Below are 23,512 nucleotides of genomic sequence, written 5' to 3' on the forward strand. Positions count from 1 at the left end.
CTTTGGGAGTGCAGGATCTACGGTGCTTGCAAACTGGCGGCCGCTTGCCCGGCAGCCAGGCCTAGAGGACGCGCGCGGCCCCCTCCCAGGCACCAACGAGCTCGTCCGCCCATCAGTGCCCTTTTGAGAGCCCCTGGGATGGAGGGGGTGGTCAGACCTCTAGGCCTAGCCAGGCGACCCAGCGGAGCGCAGGGAATGGGCCGCCCTCCCCGCGCGCTGAACCGCGGCTCGCCAGCGCCACCCCCAGCGGAGCGCAGCGGCTGCAGCTCGGCCCCAGCGCCTTCCTGCGGCTCCCCGCTCCCCCGTGGACACAGCTCGCCGTGCGCACGAGGCAGCCGAGGTTCGCCTTCGGAGGAGACGCCCAGGAGTCTCAGCCCGTGGCCTGCAGATCCCGGGGGTCAGACTTGGTGCCTTTCCTGGCAGAGTCCGAAGGGGGGATCTGAACCTTGACCTCGAGGGGGCGCTATTCGGCCTATTGGAGGGCCTGAAAGCCGCAGAGAAGCCCCGGGGTCAAGGCCCTGGCAAAGCCCCGGGCATGGAGAGCGTGCATCGAGCTAGAGTCCTAGGGAGACTGGGGCGGAGAGCCAGGTCCCCGAGGACAAAGACGGCCGGAACAGTGGGATCCACTGACGCTGCCCAGCGCTGCCCCAACGAGCTCGGGGCCTGTGGCGCGAACAAACTTTCCTGCAGCGGAGGGGCGGGGGCGGGGCCGGCGGGCTGGAGGCTTCTCCCCCGAGCTTCTGCTCTCCTCCACCTGCCAGCTTTCAACCTCCGCCCAGCCTTCGCCCACCCCTGTTTCCTCCCCTCCCCCGCGCGCCTCTATTCACTTAGACTTCTCATCTCTCTCCTCTCCCCTCCTCCTTCTCCCTCTAGCCTTTCTCCCCCACTTTTCTCCTGTAGTTTCTCCTGTCTCTTCTTTTGTATTCTCTCCTCCCTCGCTGCCCGGTGCTTCTCTCCTCCTCCGGGCCGCAGGGGAGGAGGTAAGAGCGCTGCGCCCGGGGCCTGCGCGGCACAGTGGGAGGCGTTTCTACTACTTCTCCCGGGTAATTTGGTGAGATTGTATGCGCGCGCGCGCGTGAGTTTAAGGCGAAAACGGTAGGATCCTGCGCCAGCCAGAGAGGGTCAGGGTCTTTGACTTTCCTCACCGGCTGCACAAACCTCCAGGAACAAGTGTGAGTGTGGTGAGTGCGCGCGCGCGCACGGGCTGGCTGCGCTTGGCAGGCTTGGTGGCCCGGGGCCCCAGGGCTCGGGGGCCCGCCTGGCAGCCCGGGATTACCGTGACGTCACATTGAGCCTCTGGCCACCTTGGACTGGGGCACCTCGGGAGCTGCACGGCCCCGCGCCGCGCCTCACCTTGCCTCGCCACCGCGCGCTTTTGGAAACCCGCATCCTCTCCCTTCCCCTGCCCATCCATGGGCCCTTCTGTCTTCCGGACCACGCGGGCCGGAGGGGAGCCTTCTGGAGCGCAGGGCTCGGCAGCCGGGCTGCCTTCGGCTCTGCCTCCAGTCGCGCCAAGCGGGCGGAGGAGCCGGCGCTGGGCACCGGCAACCGTGTAAGGAACCGAGGCCGCGGACGGCTGGAGGCGCAGAACCGCGGGGCAGAGGCGGGAACTCGCAAGAGAAGAGGGAGGTGGGTCACGGACAGCCACCATGTCCTTCCCGCACTTTGGACACCCTTATGGCAGCGCTTCCCAGGTAAGAGCCGCCCCCTTGGGGGATGGGGGCAGGCTGGAAGGAGGGAGCGCCTAGTGCAGGAGCCTGCTCCTAAACGCCCCCCTCTCCCACGAGTCCCCGGGGAAGTCAGAGAGAGCGGGCACCTGGGTAATGTACCACCGACCCCTCTGACAGCCCCAATCCCTGGCTGAGAACGTTCAGCTTCCCCAGTGTAAGCTGGAAAATCGTGGGACCCGAAACTTGGGCACTCTGGCCACGCGAGCTGTGTGAGGTGGGTGGGATCTCGGGAGTCTTACAGAGAGGCCTCCTTATTGTACAGATATCCGAGGTGGCCAGCAGAGTCTCAGACTTCCAGTCCAGAGCCCTGTCCGTCTCACTGTTATTCTGGGCTTGTTCGTTTGTTGTCCTCTGTTCTTTTCCTTCCCTTTCCATGGGCAGGTCCAGGCGCTCTGCTTCTGGTTCCTTCGATTTTTCCAGACCTGGGTGGGTACTGTACAGTGACAGGGTTTCCTGGGGAAATTCTGGAGAGCCCACCCCTGCTCAGTTTCTCTGCAGAGTGCCAGAAGGCTAGTCCCACTTGACCTCTGCCCCGCTTTGTGCTCTAGGATAAGTCTCCTACTCTCTCTAGCCCTCATTCCCTATCTATAAAATGGGAGCAGGAGTGAGACGTGGTCTCCAAGACTACGTTCAAGTTCGGCCTTTGTAGGATCCTGTGACTCCGGGGAGGGAGGGTTCGCGAGGGAACTGGCCGAGGCTGGCTTCTGTAATATGGGTTTTAGAACCTTCCCATGACCCGGAGCCCCTGGAACTCTGGAGCTTTAGCAGAGGTTTAGGAGTATTTATAAAGGCAATTTGGATAAATTGCGTCTACGGATAATTCCTGACCCAGTCCTCAGCAGAACGGTCAACACAAGTACAAGGTGGCATTTAGTTTATATTGAATGAAGGAATGATCTGGCAGTTCCGCCGCTGGCTCCCGCCAGCCCGAGGCGCCGGTCTCTGACCTCCGGTGCCCCCTCTCTCGCCCCCGTAGTTTCTGGTGTCTGCAAGTTCCAACGCCACTTGCTGCGAATCCGCCCCGCGCTCGGTCCCAGATGTGGCCTCAGGCTCCACCCCGGCGGCCGCGCTCTGCTTCGCACCCTACGACAGTCGGCTGCTGGGCAGTGCGAGGCCCGAGCTGGGCGCGGCCTTGGGCATCTATGGAGCTCCCTACTCGGCCGCTGCAGCTGCCCAGAGCTACGCAGGCTACCTGCCCTACAGCCCGGAGCCGCCCACGCTGTACGGGGCGCTGGTGAGTAGCTGGGGTGGAGCCTGGGTCTGTGCGTCAAAACCTACCCTCCTGGGGGCAGGAGCGGCAGGGGCGAAATCCAGTGTGATATCTCCATCTAGGAAGGACGCACAACTCCGAGGAAAGGAAAAGGTTAGGATTGTATATAAAGAAAAAAAAATCTTTACAGTTTACAGGAGTCCGTCCTGTTTGGAAAGCATCTGTACCTCTATTAATTGCGTGAAGTAGACAAGTCATCACTAGGCTCAGGGTACACATGAGGAAACTGAGGTGCAGAGGGGCTCGAATAACCTTACCCAAAGTCACAGAGATAGAAAGGGTCAGGGAATAGCTCTGGAAGGGGAGTAAAGAAAGTTCCCCAGCTGGTGGGAGGGGGGAGGGGCTGGGGGGCACAAGTAGTAACAGTAATCTTCACAGCTATTATTTAACTACTGCTTATTCTGCACCAGGAACTCTGTCAAGCATTCTTCTTCAATAACCTCTAGGCATTATTGTTATCCCATTTTACCAAGGGGAAACTGAGGCATAGAGGGGTTAAACAACTGTGCCCAAGATCACACAGCCAATGCGAGTGGTGGTACTGCAATTGGAACCAGACTTGACTCCAGAGTTCACACCCTTAGCAACTCCCCACCCCTCCTCCTCCCCAGATGTAGTTCTGAATTCTTCCTTCCTCCCCGACCAGAATCCACAGTATGAATTTAAGGAGGCTGCAGGGAACTTTACACCCGGCCTGGCGCAACCAGCAGCCTATTATCCCTATGAGCAGAGCCTGGGGCAGTACCAGTATGACCGGTAAGGCATGGGGCATTGGTGGCTGGCATCGCAAGTCCTTTACCCCCTCCCTGGCCAAGGTAGGACCAATCCACAGAGCATGGGGGGCTGTGTGCTAGGATGGGGAGCAGAACCTCACTTCCAGGACGTAAACAGTCTCCTGACTGCAGCCCCAGGTTCCTCACCCCAGAACTGTGAGCCAAGTTCTCCCCCAGGTACGGAGCGGTGGAGTTGGGTGGCGCTGGGCGCAGAAAGAATGCCACCCGGGAGACCACTAGCACGCTCAAGGCCTGGCTGAACGAGCACCGCAAGAACCCCTACCCCACCAAGGGCGAGAAGATCATGCTGGCCATCATCACCAAGATGACCCTCACCCAGGTGTCCACCTGGTTCGCCAACGCGCGCCGGCGCCTCAAGAAGGAGAACAAGATGACTTGGGCGCCCAAGAACAAAGGCGGGGAGGAGAGAAAGGAGGAGGGTGGAGCAGAGGAATTGCTGGGCTGCCTAAATGGTGACACCAAAGGTACCGAATGTTCACTGCCCCAACCTGCGTGGGTTTCCAGCCATCAAGCAGTTTAATTGGATTTTCACAACCACCCCGTGGGGTAGCTTTTATGAAGGCACCCCCTTGCTTACCCTTGCACGTGCAACCCCTGCATGCCTCAGGGCCTTTGCCTGTGTGGTTCCCTCTGCCTGGAATTCCCTACAGAGCCGGCTTCTTCTCGACTTGAAAGTGCCACCTCCGAAAAGCCTTCCCTGGCCACCCACGCCAACTAGCTTCCCAAGTTATTCTCTATCACGTCAGCCTACTTTATGTGCCATACTTACCCCCTCAGGGATGTCACCTCCCCTAGAAAGTGTCTTATCCACTGCTGTATTCTCTAAGTTCCTAATACCTAAATGCCTAAATGATGTCTGGCGCATAGTTGGTACTCAGTAAATATTTTCTCAATTAAATAATACACACCAGCCACCTGTGGGTGTTGGAACTGGGTAAAAACTTTCCCTTGCTTTTTTAAGGCTGAGGAACTGAGATCCAGGTCTTAGGCAGCGAAAAGTGGACATTTCCTTGGGGTATGGGAGGGGAGGAGTCTTCCAAAGGGTGGGGGCAGGTCTAGGGGCGGGAATTCTTTTCCTGCGGCGCGCCGGCAGCCCGGGGGCAAATGTAGGAGGCGGTGTGGCCATGCTGGTGAATTACACCGAGAATGCCCTGAGTGCAGAGCGCGTTTGCTAAAAGCTTCTCAGGGATGGGCACTCCCGAGGATTTCCCTTGGGGCCTGGGGCTTTTCTCACTCGCTCCTGATTTCCCGCAGACGTTTCTGCTAGCCAGGAGGCTCGGGGGCTGAGTGACCTGGAAGACCTGGAGGAAGAAGAGGAAGAGGAGGCGGATGAAGAGGAGGCAGTGGCCACAGCTACGGACAGGCTGGCTGAGCTCCATCAAGACACTCAGTCGCCGCCGGCGGCACAAGGTGCCGCAGCTCGAGAGGGCCGGCTGGAGCGCAGGGAGTGCAGTCTGGCGGCGCCCCGCTTCTCGTTCACTGAGCCCCCCAGGTCGGGAGAAACCGACTTCCTGCGGGCCGAGCCAGGAGGCCGCACTTTGACCGTGCACTACCCCCGCAGCGAGAAACCGCGCATCTGGTCTGTGGCGCACACTGCGGCAGCCAGCGGCGTCGAAGGGGCACCTCCAAACCTGCCCAGGCCGCGAAGTCCTGAGTGCCATCTGATTCCCGGACAGCCTCCAGGCCCCGGCGCGCGACCCGCGGTCCCCAGAGACTCCGCGTGCGAAGAGTCTTCCCGAGTAGCCAAAGCCTTTGGAAACCCCTCGTTTGCCCAACAGGGCCTGCCTCTGGACTGTGCGCCGTGCCCGCGGAGGAGGGCGCCGGCAGTGCGGTGCCAGTACCAGTCGGGTGCAGAAGGTAGTGGGCCCCCAACGGCGCTGGGAGTGTCTGTCCAAAAGACACCTTCCCCCGACACACACATCCATCTACCCACCCCCCGGGTGCCCAGCCGCTGCACACTCTCTCTGCCTCTCCAGCATGCCCAGGTTCAGACCTAGCACAAGATTGTCTCACAGCACTCCTTGAAACAGAAGCTTAGAGATAAAAGTTCTAGTTACCGAATCTTAAAACCAAATAATAGTACTAAGCTCAGAATGAGATAGTACCTTGCCTAGAAAACCCTTAGAAAGTCATTGAAGAGATGGACAGTTAATATCTCGCCAATGTTCAGCCCAATGTGCCAGGTGGGCACCACCATGACCCTCTCCGGCACAGGCACCCTTGTCCCCTGCCTGCCCTTCAGAGGAAGCCAGCTGGCTCCTGCTGTTCCGGTACCAAAACTTTGCTAGGGCTAGGCAGGTACCAGGGCTTTCCCGGAAGTCTGAGGGGAAGGGCCAGATACCTACAGTCGGTTCAAGACCAGTGCTTAAGTTCAGCTTGCAGCCCTCTGTGCCGCCCACTAAATCCCTAGGGGCGTAGCTCAGGTGGGTGCTGTCCCTGGAAAGCCCCGCACCCCCCACCAAGAGCTCACCCCCAAGCAGGGCAGGACCGCCAATCAGTGTCTCCTGCCCCTGGCTGGTTCTGTGGCTGTGTTTGGTGGAAGGGAATTTCACCCCACAAAGGGACATTCCCGAAGCATTTGGCAGCCTCCAGCAATTACTGTCAGATTCTGCTCTTTGAAGTAATTTCTCTCAGGATTAGCTACTGGCTTAGAAAATTGGGTTACACTGTTATTTGAATTTACACATAACGGGGTCCAAATGTTACCTCTGGCAAGCAAATTGCCTCTAGACCTTTGATTCCCTTTGGATGAGACATCACTGACCTCAGATTTCCTAGGAATCACCACCAAGTGGCTCTCGGGTTTTAATCAACCTTTCCTCTCTCAGCAGGTTAGCGCAATGGCTGCGATTTGCAGAAGAATCTTGGAAATAAGCCCTACTTTTTGGAACTCACCTCCACACGAAGAAGCTGAGAGACCTCCCCAGGGTCTGGGGCTCTCACTTTGCCTAAGAGACAGACACACAGAAACCCTCCTACCGGCCCTCCTCGCACGCAGAGCTGGGAGTGGCTGGCAGACGTGCATTTTGTCAGATCCCACGGAGGAGGTGGCAGGGCACCTTGGGGAAGGTCAAGTGGGAAGGCTTGGCGAGTCTGCACCGTGCACGGACTCAGTATCCAAGTCTCCCTCTCCCCTCTGGATTCGGGGTCTGAAGCCACTCCCTCTCCTGCTCACTCCCATCACCCTCACTTTGTAACGTCAATGCTGACTTGGCCCCTAAGGACCACGTGGGTCTTCTCCCCCTCCCCACTCCTTGTGTCCTTAAAAATAATCCAACCGAACCCAAGCTGTGTGGCCTCTTTGCGCCAGGGGAGCCTGGTAAGGTCGGGGTGGAGGGGAGGATGAAATGTGGTTCTGGGGACAGGATGCAGATTTCAGTCCCTTTCGGAGCTGGGAGAGAAACTGACAAGGGAATGGTCAAGGCCACGGCGCCTGCGGCTTAGCCCACCGAACTGCGGCCCCGGCCAACTCGCAGAGTCCGGCAGACACCCGGCCGATTCCTGGGAGTTGGGGAGGGGGGCGGCAACTGGGGGCAGGGAAGGGGCGGCGTGGAGCCATCAGGATATTTGTGTGGAAGCTGCATTTGTTTCCGGGTTCGTACTTGGGTTTTAAGTTTGTTGGGAGGAGGGGCGATGGGGATCCTCTTGTCCGTCCCTGGGCGCACCGCTGGGACCCCCGCGCTCCTCCCCTCCGCCCCAGCGGCCAAGTGTGACAGCTTGCCGGGTCGATGAGAGGCGAGAGGGGGCATTCTTTCCATTTAATCTAGTGCCAGCAAACACTTCCGGTACAGGCCAACCAATGGGAGCTGACGAGCGAGGAAGGGGGCTTTGTCCCCCTGACTAGCAGCGTCGGGAGTAGGGCTGGGGAGTGCGGGGGGCGGAGATGAGAGATCTAAAGATGCCGATGCCAGCCCAGAGTTCGTGTCCTCGGCGCAGTGGCTTCGGCTTTATCCAGCGAGTGCGTTCGCCGCTGCACGCAAGGAGAGACGGAGGCGAACCCGGGACAGCGCCCTAGTGGGGAGGTCCGGGGAGCTGATGCGGACGGGAAGGCAGGAGGGAGGGCAGCTGGGGTGTGCGCCTAGGGGCTGGATCCTCGGGAAGCTGTGTCTCCACTGCTGGGCCGCAGCCCGGCCTGAGGTGGCTGAATGACAGCCTTCCAGACCAGCGCCTGCCACCTGACGGGCCGCTGAAGTCTGGGACGGGAAGGATCCGCATCCTTGGGAGGAGATTTTAAGAACCTTGAAGGCTGCAGAGAGGAAAAGAGGGGGTTAAAAAAACCTGAAGGGAACAGGCCACCCTCCCCCCACCCCGCCCACCCCGCCCCCCCCCCCGCCTTCTTTTCTATAGAATAGTCAGAGATAATGAATTACAAAAGCACAAACCCCTTCCTCAGATGAGGAAACTGAGGCCAGATGGGAGGGCAGGGACTGGCTCAAGGTCACAGAGAACCGGTGGTGAAGAGGGACCGAGCTCTCCATTGAGGGTTCAAGGCCCCTTTTAGCTCTGGCTCCCCTCCCTGGCTTCCTATCGGGAAACCACCTCTCTGCTTTGGTTTTGCTTCTGGGCGGCAGCTGCTCCTACCCCCAGCCTCCCCGGGGACCCTCCAGTCGCCCTCACTGACCTGCGGCTTAGGGTCCGGGAAATTAAACTGCGAAAAGATAAACATTATTTCCAGTCGGCTTTGCGGGATTAACGCTTGTAATAAAGCGCATTAGCCAGAGGTTTCTTTCAAGGCGCTCTCGACCCCAGCCCCTCCTCGGGGGCCAGGTAAACCCCTCGGGAGGCGGCTGAGGCTGCAGAAGCTTGTTCCTCGGGTCTCCCCAGTTGGGAGCGGGGCTCCCGCTAACCATTCAGTGGAGAGGAGAGGGGCCCTTAGCATCACATCGAGTCAGATTTCCAGATGGGAAAGTGAAGGCCGGAGAGAAGGGACCCACCTAAGCCCGAGGTCACGTGGCTGAACCGGGACAGTGGAGGATGGTAGTGGGTTTACCTGCACGCTGCCTCCAGCCATGCAGCCTTTATAGGACACTGAGCCTTGCGAAAGGAGGCCCAGCTATCATGGAGGAAGAGGCGTGTCAGAAGGGCCAAAAAGAGTAGCCTTGAATCCCAGGAAATGGCTTGACCACCTAAATCCCATTACTACCTTGCTACGTGGCCGTGGACAGCCCCCTTCCCCTCTCTTCGTTTCCCCAGCTGTCAGGTACAGAGATGATCTAGTCCTCCATCCTGGGGCTCGGTGTCCGCTCCGGAGCTGATGGTGGGCTCCAGGAGTACAGGTGAAGGCCTGAGAATGGCGAGTCTGAGCCTGTGATTATCCCAGCCTCCGGCCCCCGGCGGCAATCTGTTCCCACCAGCTCTGCCCCCACTGAGAGCCTCCTGCAAATCTCCCAATATAATCTCCCAGAATCATATTCTGAATACTGTTTTGATTAAACACCAGAGCAAGGGGAGGGAGGAAGCACCCTGCTGTCCTCAGCTGAGCCTGCTGGGGCCCGCACACAGCTGGCCTGTGAGCCCTGCGAAGTGAGTGGCAGTCAAGGCAGCAAGGTGACTTTCTCAGGTTTGGAGAGACTGTAGGAGTGACCCTCCATACTCCCTTGATGGTTAACGTGCTCCTTCCCTCAGCTGGGAGAACCATTAGGGGACTGGGAAGAGAGAAGAAGCTGAGCCGAGGGACCCACCACGCGTGTCTTCTTCCTTTATTGATTCCTTTCCCGCCAGGAGTCACGACATTGGCATTGGACTCACTAGATGATCTCTATGATCACTTTTGGCTCAAACATCCTGTGACCCTGGTAATGATGATAAGAGCTTCTGGAGCCCTTACCACGTGCCAGACTCAATTCCATGTCCTTTAAATGCACGGACTCATTTATATGTCGCAAGGGTCCCAGGGACCATTATATTATACTTACTAGTGTGTCCATCTACCGAATGAGGAAACAGAGGCTCAGAGAGGTAAAATAACTTGATGTCAGTTATCCAGTTAGCAAGTAAAGAAGTCAAACCCCAAGTAGGACTGATTCTAAACCACTAAGCTCTACTGTTAATGCATTCTCTTATTTTAAAATTCTTTTATTCCATTATGAATAAGAGCCTATGTCTTTGATACTCTGTCTATGAGTCTATTGTCTCATGCCTCTGGAACTCCAGGTTGCCCTTCTTCCTTCTCAGGAATATCCAGTGGAAAAGGACTTCCGGTGCCTCCTGGACCTGCCCCCATATCCTGGCTGAGAGCACCCCCCATCCCACTGCCCACATTTCCCTGGGACATGGCTGTCTGAGACACCCCTGGTCGGTGTTTGGCAAAATGTAGCCCATGGATCTCCACCATCAAAGTCAGCGCATGACTAAAGAATCCCACTGGGAGGTTGCCTGGAAGATCTGCTTGTGTGACAAGCACCCTAGGAGGCCTCATGGGCCTCTAATCTGAGTAGCAGTGGCTGACCCTCAAGTGGCCAGACCCTAAGTTCAGCCTGAGACCTTAGGATGCCTGCTGTTGGCCAAGAATAAATCACATCCCAGTAACAGGGGCAAACATTTCCTCCAGGATTTAATCTGGATTGGCATGCAATCGCCTCATCTGGTTCGGCTCCCCACGCCCCATCCTGAAGCTCAAAGATTTGTTGTTATTGGAGGGGGAAGAGGTGACCTAGGAGACGAACTTGCTTCTCCGAGCAGTCTGAAGACTAACTAGGATTCCAGGTTTGGAAGCATCTTTCGAGTCCCCTGCACTTCAGCATGTAAGAGAATTCTGTGCCCAAACACAAACATGCAGTCCAGAATCGCTACATATTAGGTGAAAGCCAACACCAGGAAGGGAAGACTGTATCTTAAGCAAAAAAAAAAAAAAAAAGTGATGGAGGGGGTGGGTCTCTCGCTGTTTCCTGTTGCAGCCTTGGCTGCAATAGAAAGTTCTTTCTTTTTTGAACCCAATTCTTTCTCCACATCTCTTCTGAAATCAATTTCCTGAACAAATAAGTCTTACTCTTCTCCATGATTCCTTCTTCTTTGTCCTACCCTCTATGCCTCCTCTTCCCCTCGTCCTCTCAGTGGGACTTGCTTGGTCCTTCCTCTGAGATCAGAGTAAGAATGGAGTCCAACTGCTGTCTCCCAGTTATATGGTGGAGGACCCCCTCCGTTGGCATGATTTTCATTAAACACTAAGTTGGAGAGGGTGGAGAAATAGTGACCTGAGTCATTGGACAAGTCACCAAATGCCTCTGAGATTCAGCTTTCTCCTGGTAGGTGAGATCATGTTAAACCATGTAGCTCTTTCATAATTGCTCTAGCTGCCATGGAGACAAAGATTTAGATCAGTGTTACTTGAATGTTGATCAGTGGCAAGGCAACACCCCTAATTTTTGCCAAGAGTTGGAGAGATGTTAAAGACAAGCTAGCACCAACAGAGGCTTCTCCTTTGTGAATCAGAGGATTGAAAGAAAGTTGAAGAAGGAATCATTTGGGTCACTCTGAGATTCAGCGTTATTTAACGCCATGACCAGCTCACAGCACGGCTTGTACACATTCGACTGTTTGGTGAGTTAATCTGTATCAATGTAAAGGGTGATTATTATTCAAAAGATCATCAGAGACTGAGGTCTTCCCTCATTGCCTGGGTCTGTCTCCAAATTCCAACTTGGCTTTATTTAAAGTCTTAGACAACCTGCCTTAGAACAATAATGTCCACAATGATAATGATGATGAGTCTAGAGTATTTGTTCTCAACCCTGGTGGTGCATCAGATCAGCCAGGGAGGTGTTTGGCTTTGTTTTGATTTTCCATACCAACCTCCAAGCTGTACCTCAGACCAATTAAATCCAACCTCTAGGGGTGGTCTCCAGCAGTATTTTTGAAGCTTCTAAGTGATTCCAATGTACAGCCAAGGTTGAGAACCAGCGAACTACAACTAGGCTGTTTCTCCTTCCAGCCCCAGTATTTTCTAGAAGGGTGTTGGAGTAAGGGATGGGGCTTGGCAGACAAAGTCTAGAAGCCTGTGGTTTCTCCCCAGAGTCTATGGACTTCACATTTTCCCCAGGGTAAAATGAGATCTGATAGTTACAGTTTACCACATCATTCACAAAGGAGCCCAAAGATGGATGTCATCCTGGACATCGAAGGCCAGTGTCAAGCCAGGGAGACCTCCTTGAGCCTTGCCCACCTCATATGCCAGCTGCCTGTACACAGAGTGGAAGACCCTAGGCACATGAGCCAAGTCATCCCTGGGACAGCTCAGAGGTGGCCCTGAGCTGGGGTAAGAGCCCTTTGGAAGTGTTTCTTGGTGTTCCAGTTATGTATTGCAGAGGGAAAAACCACCCTCAAACTTAATGGCTCAAAACAGCAACAGTCATTAATTTTGCTCACAGATCTGCAATTTGGGCAGGGTTCAGTGGGAATGATTTGTTTCTGGTCCATGAGGTAGTAGAAGAGGTAACTTGACTGGAGCTGGAGGATGTGGGGTTCCAGCCCCTGCAGAGGTTTCCACCCTTGCCATGGGCTGCTTGAGTTTCCTTACATCATGGCAGCCAGGTTTCGAGAGCAAGTGTTCCAAGAGGCCTGGGTGGAAGTCACAAGGTTTCTCATGACCCATCCTCAGAAGTCCCAGGATGTCACTTCCACTGTACTCCATTGGTTAAGCAAGTCGCTAAGCTTGTCCAGAGACAGGAGAGGAATTCAACTCTACCATTTAATGGGAGGCGTAGCATAGAGTTTGTAGCCATGTTTACCCAAATTGAGATCATTGCTGAAGGCACAGTTCTGAATGCAGTTCCAGACTTTATTACTCTCCCATTCAACGTGTGGACTTGGGATTCTGTCTTAGTCAGCTAGGGCTGCCGTAACAAAATACCACAAACTGGGTGGCTTAAACAACAGACGTTTATGTTCTCACAGTTCTGGAGGCTGGCAAGTCTAAGATCAAGGTGCCAGCCAATTTGGTTCCTAGTGAGAGCTTTCTTCTTGGCTCACAGATGGCAGCCTTCTCATGGTGTCCTCACGTGGTGGAGAGAGAGAGCTCTGGTGTTTCTTCCTCTTCTTATAAGGGCACCAGCCCTATTGGATCAGGGTCCTACATTTATGACCTCATTTAACTTTTATCACCTCCACACAGGTGCTGTCTTCCAATACAGTCCCATTGCGGATTAGGGCTTCAACATAGGAATTCTGGAGGGCCATAAACATTTAGTTCATAACAGACCCTAACCCAGAACTCAAGATGGACAAGGTCAGTTAGGAAGTAGGTGACCAAGAAAAGGGTGCTGATTCTCTCTCCAATGGTCCAGGCCAGCCCCTAGCCACAGAGGTGCTGGCTGGGGCAGGCATCTAGCTGCCCATCATACTTCCCCATCAATGTCCTGCCCTGGGGACTTCCCTAGTGGTCCAGTGGTTAAAACTCTGTGCTCCCAATGCAGGGGGCCCGGGTTTCATCCCTGGTTGGGGAAGTAGATCCCACATGCCGCAACTAAGATCCCACATCCCGCAACTAAGGCCCAGTGCTGCCAAATAAATAAATAAATATATTTTTAAAAAATGTCCTGCCCTGGCAATGTGTCTGTAACCTCAATGTGGAAGAAGAAGGCAGTGACATATATTCAAGAGCCATTAAGTACCTGACACTGCATATGATTTCATAACACTCTATAAACGGAGAAACTGAGTCTTAAGAAGCAAAGTCCTTTTTCCAAGCTGCCCATCCGGAAAATGGCAGAGTTGGGGTTCCAATCCAAGTCTGTGTGACTCCAAAGCCCTTGCTGTCCTCCAAGGGAAGACAGAAGGAGGCTGAGTGCCTCCACTCTAAGATCATGCTGTAGAGCAAAGTGGCAAGAGCACAGCCTCTGAAACCAGACTACCAGGGTCTGAATCCCAGCTCTGCCATTTACTAGCTGTGCAACCTGAAGCAAGTAGCATAACCTGCCGGGACCTCAGTTTCCTCATCTCTAAAATGGGAATAATGATAATGCCTGTGCCTGCCTCCCTGGACTGTTGTGAGGATTAAACAGTTAATATGTAAAGCATTAGAATTGTGTGCCCGGTCCATAGTATACATTATGTACAATGCCAGCTGCAACTTCTTTTCCCACTACTGCACCCCAGCGGTCCCTGCCTCTCCAGTGAAGCCTGAAATCACTGTTGTGTCCCCACCCCCAGCAGCCCTGCCTGCCCTGCTCATTCTGCCAAGTCGATGTCACAGTTCACACATGTCCCTCTTACCTGGAACAAAGACATGGGGTCACTCTCTCGGGTGTCCATTTAGGGAGAAACCTCACCCAGCAGATTTTATGAATTGCTCACACTTCCCCTTATCAAGATTAATGGCACCATTGCCCACGGTCAGTCCTTCTGTGGTCTCAGCTAATGACTTCAACCCTCAACATGTTTCCTCTGCATTTGCTTCAGAAAATCGTTCTGAACAGCAAGACTGCTTTAATAGCCACTTGGTACTAATGATGCCTTTTAAGTGCATAAAGAGAATCTCTAAGCACCAAACGGGAGGCCCATTGACTGGTGACAACAGCTATTGACATTGACACACGAGGCAAGGTCAGAACGCTGCCGATCAAGGGACTGTCACTGAGCCTAACGGTGGGGATTTTTTTTTATTACACTGGAAAATCCCTTATTTTTTCCTCCTGCTCCTTAAACACACCCCACTAGCACCACTTACTGGACTCTGCTCTGTCCATGTCAGAGCTATCAGCCTCTGCTAGTTTTTATTTCACCTTCAAGATTCAGGCCATAGCCAAACTTGTACTGTTTTCTCTTGATTTTTTTTTTCTTTAAATAGATTCACTTTTACATTTTCACTAAATGTTTTTGAAAAAGAAACATTGTGTGGTTACCCACTCTTTATGTCTGCCCTTCCCCTGCAGTGTGGCCACCATGACACACTCAGCTGGTCAAGAGGTGGCGTGGCAGTGTGATGAAGAACGTAGATATAGGAGGCAGGGTAAGCTGGATTCACATTCTGGCCCCAGCACTTAGTACCCGGTGATGGTGAGCTACTGCCTTAATCTCTCTGAGCCTCAGCTTCTTCATCAGTAAAATGGGATAGAACTTGAGCTTAGCTCGTGGGGTGATGGCGAGGATGAACTCAGCTGAGAAATGTTAAGTGTATAGCTCAGGGGCTGACACACATGCCCAATAAATGTTGGTTATGACTGAATTAACTTGTTCCACTATAGTTGGGCTCCCTAGGGAAGTGACAAACTGCCTTAGCTTGCCATACATGTCCCTGCTATGATCATGATATAGACTGTAGTCCTGAGTGTCTCATGTGTCACCCCACTGTGAGTTCCCAATTCTGTCGACAAAGGGCCATTCCCCAAAGATGGAATCTGGGCCCGTGATGTCACCCTCGGACGGAAGCACTGTTTCACTACCACACTTTTCTCCTTCTTGGGGACTGACCCAAGGGAGTGTTCCTGTTCATTACCAGCTATTATCTCAACACCAAGCTCCTACCTCCCAGGGCTTCAGATCTAGTACCTAGTGTCTGCCATGTTGTCTAGTCCTTGATCATTCATCTCATTACCTTCCAGGAGGTCTCCAACCTTCCATTGTTGAAATGCATTGGTTCTTGGCCTCACTTTATGCTTAACTTCTTGTTGGTAGTGGTTGGTGTTTAGGTCCCGTCTGTGGGGTGAGGGCAGAGCAGCAGGAGGAGGCCACCCTCGGGGAGGGGTTTCCCAAGCACTGATGGGTAGACTTGCAGAGAGCAAGAAGAGAGGGGAGGGTTATCTACAAAGCAGAAATGGAGTCACAGATGTAGAAAACAAACTTATGGTTACCAGGGGGTAAGAGGGGGTAGGGATAAATCAGGAGATTGGGATTGACATATACACACCACTATATATAAAACAGATAACTAATAAGAACTTACTGCATAGCACAGGGAACTCTACTCTGTACTCTGTAATGGCCTATATGGGAAAAGAATCTAAAAAAGAGTGGATATACATATATGTATAACTGATTCACTTTGCTGTACACATGAAACTAATGCAACATTGTAAATCAACTACACTCCAATAAAAATTTGTTATAAAAGAGAGGGGGGAGTAGTACGTGGGGGAGAAGCAGAGATGGAGCCAAGATTGGGGGGGAGGAAGTGAAATGAGAACGTGCAGATGAATGGGCGTGGAGGATGTCAGCTCAGAGACTTCAGAGAGTGAGGGGCCAGTTGTAGGGTGAGCAAGCTTGGGATGTTCAAGAATCGAAGTCCCTCAATGCTGGGCATCCAGCAGATTTCCCTTAATGTGCAACATGCTGTGCGTTGAACGCATGCGGCAGAAGGGCATGGGCTATTATTACATTTTATGCAAAACCAAATACTCCAACCTACATTCTAACTGAAGGAGAGATACTTCTAATGTGGGGTGAAGGCGGTAGCCCTTTGACTGTGGGCAAGGAGGCAACAGGCCCCGGCAAGGAGGCAGAAGCTCTGTCTGCAGTTCCTCCCACTCTCTCTTCACCCAACTCTCAGCTCCTGTTCAGCCCCATCCCTTCACTGTGACATTTGACATATGACACCCATGAGTTTCACTTGACCCCTTTGTTGGGTGCCATTAAATGGCCTGAAGTTAAAATGTTAATTATCATTAATCATTTTTTATGAAATGGCTTTGCCAAAGCCATAAATTCAGCGGAGAGAGGCTTCTTGTGTGGTGCTGACAGTTTATGGGGTACTGACTGTCAGAGAAGGCGCCCGAATATGTGAATGTTTCTAGAGGGGTAAGTTATAAAGAGAAAAATGAATGCCTACAGGTGGCGTGGAATGATAGAAAGTGACTCGGGACAAAAAAGAAGAAAACGAGATGGCGGGATGAGTCGGGGGATGGGGGGGGGGGGGACAGAAAGGAGTCGGTGTTGTCCACCTTGCTCCCTACACCAAGCTCAGTGACCCATCAGAGGCAGATGCCCAAAACACCAACCTGGAAAGGTGAATAAATGAGGAAGGAGAGAGGAAGGCCAGAAAAGGAAAAGAGGGACAAAGCAGGGGGAAGGGGAGGTTTACAGAGAGTTGGCGAGTAAGTCAAAAGCATATGAAAAGAAAAGAGCCCAGATTTCTGCCCTTGAGTTCAAGATCCTGGGAACCTCAGTATATATGCATCTGCTTATTTATTTTTGGCTAAAGTGTGATTTACCTGCCTCATTCCTGTTCAAGAAAAACCTGCCCATCGTTAGCAATACTGCATTGTGCACTTGAAAATCTGTTAGGAGGGTGGATCTCATGTTAAGTCTTCTTACCGCAAAACAAAAACAAACACACAGGGCTTCCCTGGTGGTTGAGAATCCGCCTGCCAATGCAGGGGACACAGGTTCGAGCCCTGGTCCGGGAAGATCCCACATGCCGCAGAGGAACTAAGCCCATGCACCACAACTACTGAGCCTGTGCTCTAGAGCCCGTGAGCCACAAGCACTGAGCCTGTGTGCCGCAACTACTGAAGCCCGAGCTCCTAGAGCCCGCGCTCCGCAACAAGAGAAGCCACCGTGATGAGAAGATCACTCACCACAACTAGAGAAAGCCCGCACAGCAACGAAGACCCAACGCAGCCAAAAATAAATAAATAAAATAAATAAATTTATTTAAAAACACACACACACACGAAAAGGGACACAAGGAAACTTTGGGAGGTGATGGACATATCTGTTACCTTGAATGTGGTCTTGGTTTCCCCAGTGTATGCATCAGTCCAAACTCATCAAATTGTATAGATTAAATATACGCCATTTTGTGTATCAATTATACCTCAATAAAGCTGTTAAAATCATCTTTTCATAAGTACAAACATGCAGAGAAAAAGACACTGCAAGATCATGTGCCAAAATGAGAACAGTGGTTTTCTCTGGAAGATGAGATTATGGGTATTTTCATTTTTCTGGTTTTTACATTTTTATATCTCCAAATTTTCTGCAAGATTGTGCTTTATCATGAAAAATACATAATAAATCTGTGTGTGTGTGTGTGTGTGTGTATGTGTGTACATACACAAATGTGAACAATAAGAGATGGATAGAAATGACGGTTGTGTTCCCTGGGGCTGTCCTGTTGAGGTGGGTGACAAGAGAGTACCCATTAGTTTGGGTCCCTTACTTTTGGCTCGGGAAGTCTGCACGAGCATGAACACAGAGGCTCTGCAGAGCCGGCTGGCAGCTCCTGACCTGAGGGCCCTGCTGGGAGACCAGATGTTACAGTGGCCTAAAGACACGCTGGAATAATTCCTGATGAGGAAATTTGGAAGCAAGAACTCTTTCCCTGGGATCCACAGTTGGACTTTGGGGGGCTCTGAACCTCCCTCAAACCGTCTGTAGAACTGTGTCCACGTGCAGTGTCCTGGGGAGAGGGCATCCTCATCTTTCATCAGACTCTTAGAGGCGCCAGTGATCTCCCAAAAGGACCTTTCTTCTAGACCAGGAAATGTCTATTATTAGTAGTAAACATTTTTTAAAGGTGCACCCCAAATATAGGTGTGTTTGTTTGTAAATTACATGCATGTGTTATATATATATAACCTAAGTATATATAATATATACAACCTAAGTATATATAAAATAGTCATTAAAAAATATAGAAAGTAAGATCATTTTAATATTTCCATCCCATATCCCAAAGGAGCATTTCCAACCCCCCTGGATAGCACCTTTTGGAGAAAACCACTTCTAGAATTAACAAGGAGCTCCCCATCTCCCCATTCCCCAGCCTACTAACCCCCAAGGAGCAGGGGCCAAGTTCCATGATAAGAAGTAAAAATTCTGGGGTCAAATTTGACATTTATAAAACACTGAAAGTCTATATGACACTTCACAGTATCATGAAGATAGAGATGTACTTCCTCTTGGCATAGTTTTTCTAGTATCTTCGGCTTCTTGACTGTAGTATTCACATCACCAAAGTTGCCCTGCTGTCTCAGCTTTAAATTCAAACAGCAGTGGTTTGACTTTTAGGGTTTAATATAATCAGACTGATGGGGGTCACAGCATGAATGGTCATACAGAGTACATTTACCTCAACCCTACCCTGAAAGGACCATGGCTCTCACCCTTATGCCTACTCTATAGCACAGGGAACTATATTCAATATCTTGCAATGACCTATAATGGAAGCGAATTGGAAAAAATATATATGTATGTATAACTGAATCACTTTGTGTACACCTGAAACTAGCACAATATTGTAAACCAACTATACTTCAATTAAACAAATATTTTTTTAAAAAAGGATGAAGGGGGGCTTCCCTGGTGGCACAGTGGTTGAGAATCTGCCTGCCAATGCAGGGGACACGGGTTCGGGCCCTGGTCTGGGAAGATCCCACATGCCTCAGAGCAACTAAGCCCGTGAGCCACAACTACTGAGCCTGCGCGTCTGGAGCCTGTGCTCTGCAACAAGAGAGGCCGCGATAGTGAGAGGCCCATGCACCGCGATGAAGAGTGGCCCCCGCTCGCCCCAACTAGAGAAAGCCCTCGCACAGAAACGAAGACCCAACACAGCCAAAAATAAATAAATAAATAAATAAAAAAGGATGAGGGTTTCCACTACATGGAAGTAGATGACTTGGCTTCTTATTTTGAAAAGCGTGGCTTCATTAGGGTGATTGTATTCAATGCATCAAGATGCCCTTTTTTCCCCCGTGGAGAAATGAAACCAAGGGTAAAGTTTTTTGAGGCAGTCCCAACAGATTTCCAGTTAAGTACCTGTAACAGAGAATTAACTGTTTATCTTTGTCAACATACTGAATATTGAAAACTGTAATGCAACCGTGCAGACCATTTTATCACCAACCCCCCATCTCTAAAGAGTAAGAGCTAATTGGAATCCCAGTGCAGTAACAGCCATAAAAGCAAGGCTCTCAGCTGAGATTGAGGGGATGTACCACTTTAGCCATTACACTTCCTTTACCTGTCAAAGGAAGGGATCTCTGCCCAAAGACTCAGTCCTTGGCAAGTTTGGGTGAAATTACAGAAATGGAATCTAAACTGAGGGCTTGGGTGAAAAACACATTGTGTTTTCCAGCCCACATTATCCCTGTGTCCGTTTAATGCTTTATAGGTCGCAATGTATTTTCACATATGTTTTGTCATTGACCCTCACAAGTGGTTACCTGAGTGGAGATTATTATCTCCTTTCTACAGTGAGCAGAACTGAAGTTAAAGAGGTTCACATAGCTAGTATCTTAGACCGGATTCCCCCTGGAAGCTAATTCAAAAGCAAGGCTTGAATACAAGTGGTTTCTTTGGAAGATGGTCTCAGGAAATACCAGTGCGAGGGTCGAGAAGCAAGACAGAGAAGGCAAAGAAGCCAATTCGGAGTGCACAGACAAACAAGTTACCTCTGTGGGCAACGGGAGCTCAATCCCACTGGAAACCACTGGGAACTGATATGAAATATGTCTTAGGGTTGTCCCACTCAAGGGCAACGGAGCTGGGGTATGAGTCCTCCATCCCCAATGTCCATGTCCAATTTGCTCTCAGAGGTGTAACTCCCCAGCACCAAGGAATTGCCAACTTGCAGGCAAGAGAAAGCCCTCAGCCCCTCACAGTAGAACAAAATTAGCATGTATGGAAAGGTGAGTGCCCCGGGGATTCTGCTAGCATAACCAGTACATGGTAGGCACCACAGTGCCAGTCAGCAGCACGCCCAATCCCTTCATCCTTGCCCACCTCCCAGCAAAGAGGCTTTCCTTGCTATCTCTGCAGCTAAGGTTGGCTTTCTTGTGGTCGATGAGAGGTAACAGAACACCCCCTAGAGGCTCCTGGGAAAGATTTTTCTTTCCTGTTAAAAGGAAAGAGATTCACAAGGAAACTACTCACTGCCGGGCCTCCATGTGTTTCCTGCCTTTGGACAGGTCATGTGAGGTCATGAGGCGTGAAGCAGTGGCACCAACTGGGACCACATTTTCAACCCAGACATCATTTCTATTCTGAACCAGTACTGAAGCTTCATATACCCAGACTGAATGTAATGTAAAAAATGACTGTCCTACTGGTTGAGTTTTCTGTTACTTGCAGCTAAATACATTCTTAACTGACACAAAATTTGCTTTTGTCTCAGAATACGAAGTTTGTATCATTGTCCATTTACCTATTTTATTTTTGTTTTTGTTTTTTTTTTTTGCCAATCTTAATTCCCCAACCAGGGATTGAACCCAGGCCCTTGGCAGTGAAAGTGCAGAGTTCTAACCACTGGACCACCAGGGAATTTCCTTACATTTTTTAAAAATAGATATTTAAAATTTATTTATTTATTTTTGGCTGCATTGGGTCTTCATTTTTGCACGAGGACTTTTCTCTAGTTGCGGCAAGCAGGGTCTACTCTTCGTTGCAGTACACAGGCTTCTCACTGCGGTGGCTTCTCTTGTTGTGGAGCACGGGCTCTAGGCACACGGGCTCAGTAGTTGTGGTGCACGAACTTAGTTGCTCCGCGGCATGTGGGATCTTCCCGGGCCAGGGCTCGAACCTGTGTCCCCTGCATTGGCAGGCAGATTCTTAACCACTGCGCCACCGGGTAAGTCCCTTACATTTTTTTTTAATAATCAGAATAAGGGTGGTGGTTTAAACCGATGTAAAAATATGCTGAGACTTAACAAATCTTTGATTGTGCAATTGAAACAATCAAAATAGGAGGCAAGTTGTTATTTTAATGAATTAATTTGTTGTATTTTCTCAATGCTCTTTTCAGCTTTTATGCCTCACGATTTATCCTGGATATTACAGAATTCCTCACCCCAGCACAACCACCACCCTCTGTTCTCCCTGCAAACAGTTCATTAATCAGATGTAATACAGCTCACCCATGGTGGGAGGAAGGGACAGAAGGGTAACTTTTGGCAGAAATCGAGTCCAAAACAGACAGAAATATAAACACAGCCTTACCAACAAACAGTAAAGAGTTGGTTACTTAAGGACTATAAGGGCAAGCCTTGGAATGAGTGGGAAGATGGCAGACAGAAGAGGGAGTCCTGCGTTTGAGTAGAAGCTTTACCAGTGTAAAGGGAAAACTCAACTTTCCACCTGTGTGGGAAAAACCCAGTTCTTTCTTACTGTGTATTTCTTTCCTGTGTTCCCTTTTCTCTCACACTAATGCCATGCTCACACAGACACTTCACTTCTGACACTTCTGGTCACCAATATGCTTTTCCTCCACAACAAGCAATTCTCTGCAACACCAGCTGGGTATCCTACAATTTAGCTCACTTCTGAACCCCTCTTACTTGGAGATAGCATTAGATCCCACAGGTTAAGGACTCAGTCCCACATGATTGTCCCCCATGCACACACTTCAAATGCCAGTTGCAAGCCCAGGCTGTCACCTGTGCTTCTGACCAACTGGCTTTAGATTGGAGGGTCCAATGACCCCCTCCTTGGGTTTGATTATTTTGCTAGAGCAGCTCACAGAGCTCAGAGAAACACTTATGTTTACCAGTTTATTGAAGGATATGATAAAGGATACAGATGAGCATCCAGATGGAAGAGATGTGCAGGGCAACAAGGCATGTGGGAAGGGACACGGAGCTTCCCTGCCCTGTCCGGGCTCACCACTCTCCTAGCACCTCCCCGTGCTCACCAATCCAGAAGCTCTCCAAACCCCGTATTTTGGGGATTTTATGAAGGCTTCATCACGTAGGCATGATCAATCATTAACTCTCTTTGCATCCCTCCTCCCTTCTCTGAGAATGGGGGCAGAGGGCTGTGCGGCTGAAAATTCTAAACTCCTAATCATGACTTGGTCTTTCCGGTGACCAGCTCTCATCAAGGAGCCCACCTGAGTCGCTTCATTGGCACAAAAGACACTCCTATCACCCAGGAAATCACAAGGCTTTCAGGAGCTCTGTGTCAGGAACAGAGGTCAAAGACCAATACTAGAACAAGAGATGCTCCTAGCGTTCTTATCACTTAGGAAATGACGAGGGTTTCAGGAGCTCTCTGCCAGGATCCGGGGGCAGAGACCAATAGATATTTTCTATTACCTCACAGCCAAGCACAGATGCTGGGCCTTTGCCCCATCTAAGCCCAAGTCGTCCCCTCGGTAAATGAAAGGGCTATAAGGACTACCTCTAATACACTAGGATTCTAATAATGCCCCGTTTATCTTCATTTTTCAGATTAGATTTTTATGTATCTGTTTTTCTCAAAACTGAGCACATATGTAATTAGAAGTTGCAACCAAAGGTATGTTTGGTTTGCATATCACTTCTAAATCTTTATTCCAAATATTAGTTGGGAAAAGATTCCAAAGACAAAAAAAAAAAATCAACCATGCCAGAAAATGGCATCTATTTATTTTAAAGTCTTCAGGCGCTACAAAGCAAGTAGCATGTTAATATGACATTTACAAATCACCCCCAACCACTCTCTAATTAACTTATTGTGTGCCTTCTCTAAACTAACATACACAGAATTAGAGGAGAAACACTTACTTATTCTGTTGCTAAGTAACCAATATAATTTGCATAGCGAAAAAAATCATTAGTATATTTAAGCTGAAATTCTATCTATTTATAACAGCCAGATTTAAAACATGAGATCAAAGTGTCAGCATTATTTTTTTCTGCATTCTTAAGGAAGCAGCCCAAAGCAGCAGTGTGTTTGTACTTAATACATAATATTAGCAAGAAGTTCTGTAGCACTTTCTGTTACTTATCTCTCCACAGTCAGCCGTAGGCACTAGTACAAGGAAGGTCAGAATCATACAATGTATGTGGACCAGGGGCTTCATCTGACAT

General features: G+C 50.8%; 1 protein-coding gene across 1 annotated transcript; it reads left to right on the top strand.

Moving 5' to 3' along the window:
• Positions 1 to 1,113: 1,113 nt before the first annotated feature.
• On the top strand, positions 1,114 to 7,070 carry IRX6 (iroquois homeobox 6). Its single transcript, XM_036834694.1, has 6 exons — positions 1,114 to 1,694; positions 2,707 to 2,964; positions 3,647 to 3,756; positions 3,951 to 4,258; positions 5,049 to 5,651; positions 6,623 to 7,070. The coding sequence occupies exons 1-6, from the start codon at positions 1,650 to 1,652 to the stop codon at positions 6,628 to 6,630; spliced, it is 1,332 nt and encodes a 443-aa protein (XP_036690589.1). The 5' UTR covers positions 1,114 to 1,649; the 3' UTR covers positions 6,631 to 7,070.
• The last annotated feature ends 16,442 nt before the right edge of the window (positions 7,071 to 23,512 follow it).

This window comes from Balaenoptera musculus, chromosome 19 (genome assembly GCF_009873245.2).
Source record: "Balaenoptera musculus isolate JJ_BM4_2016_0621 chromosome 19, mBalMus1.pri.v3, whole genome shotgun sequence".
NCBI lineage: Eukaryota > Metazoa > Chordata > Mammalia > Artiodactyla > Balaenopteridae > Balaenoptera > Balaenoptera musculus.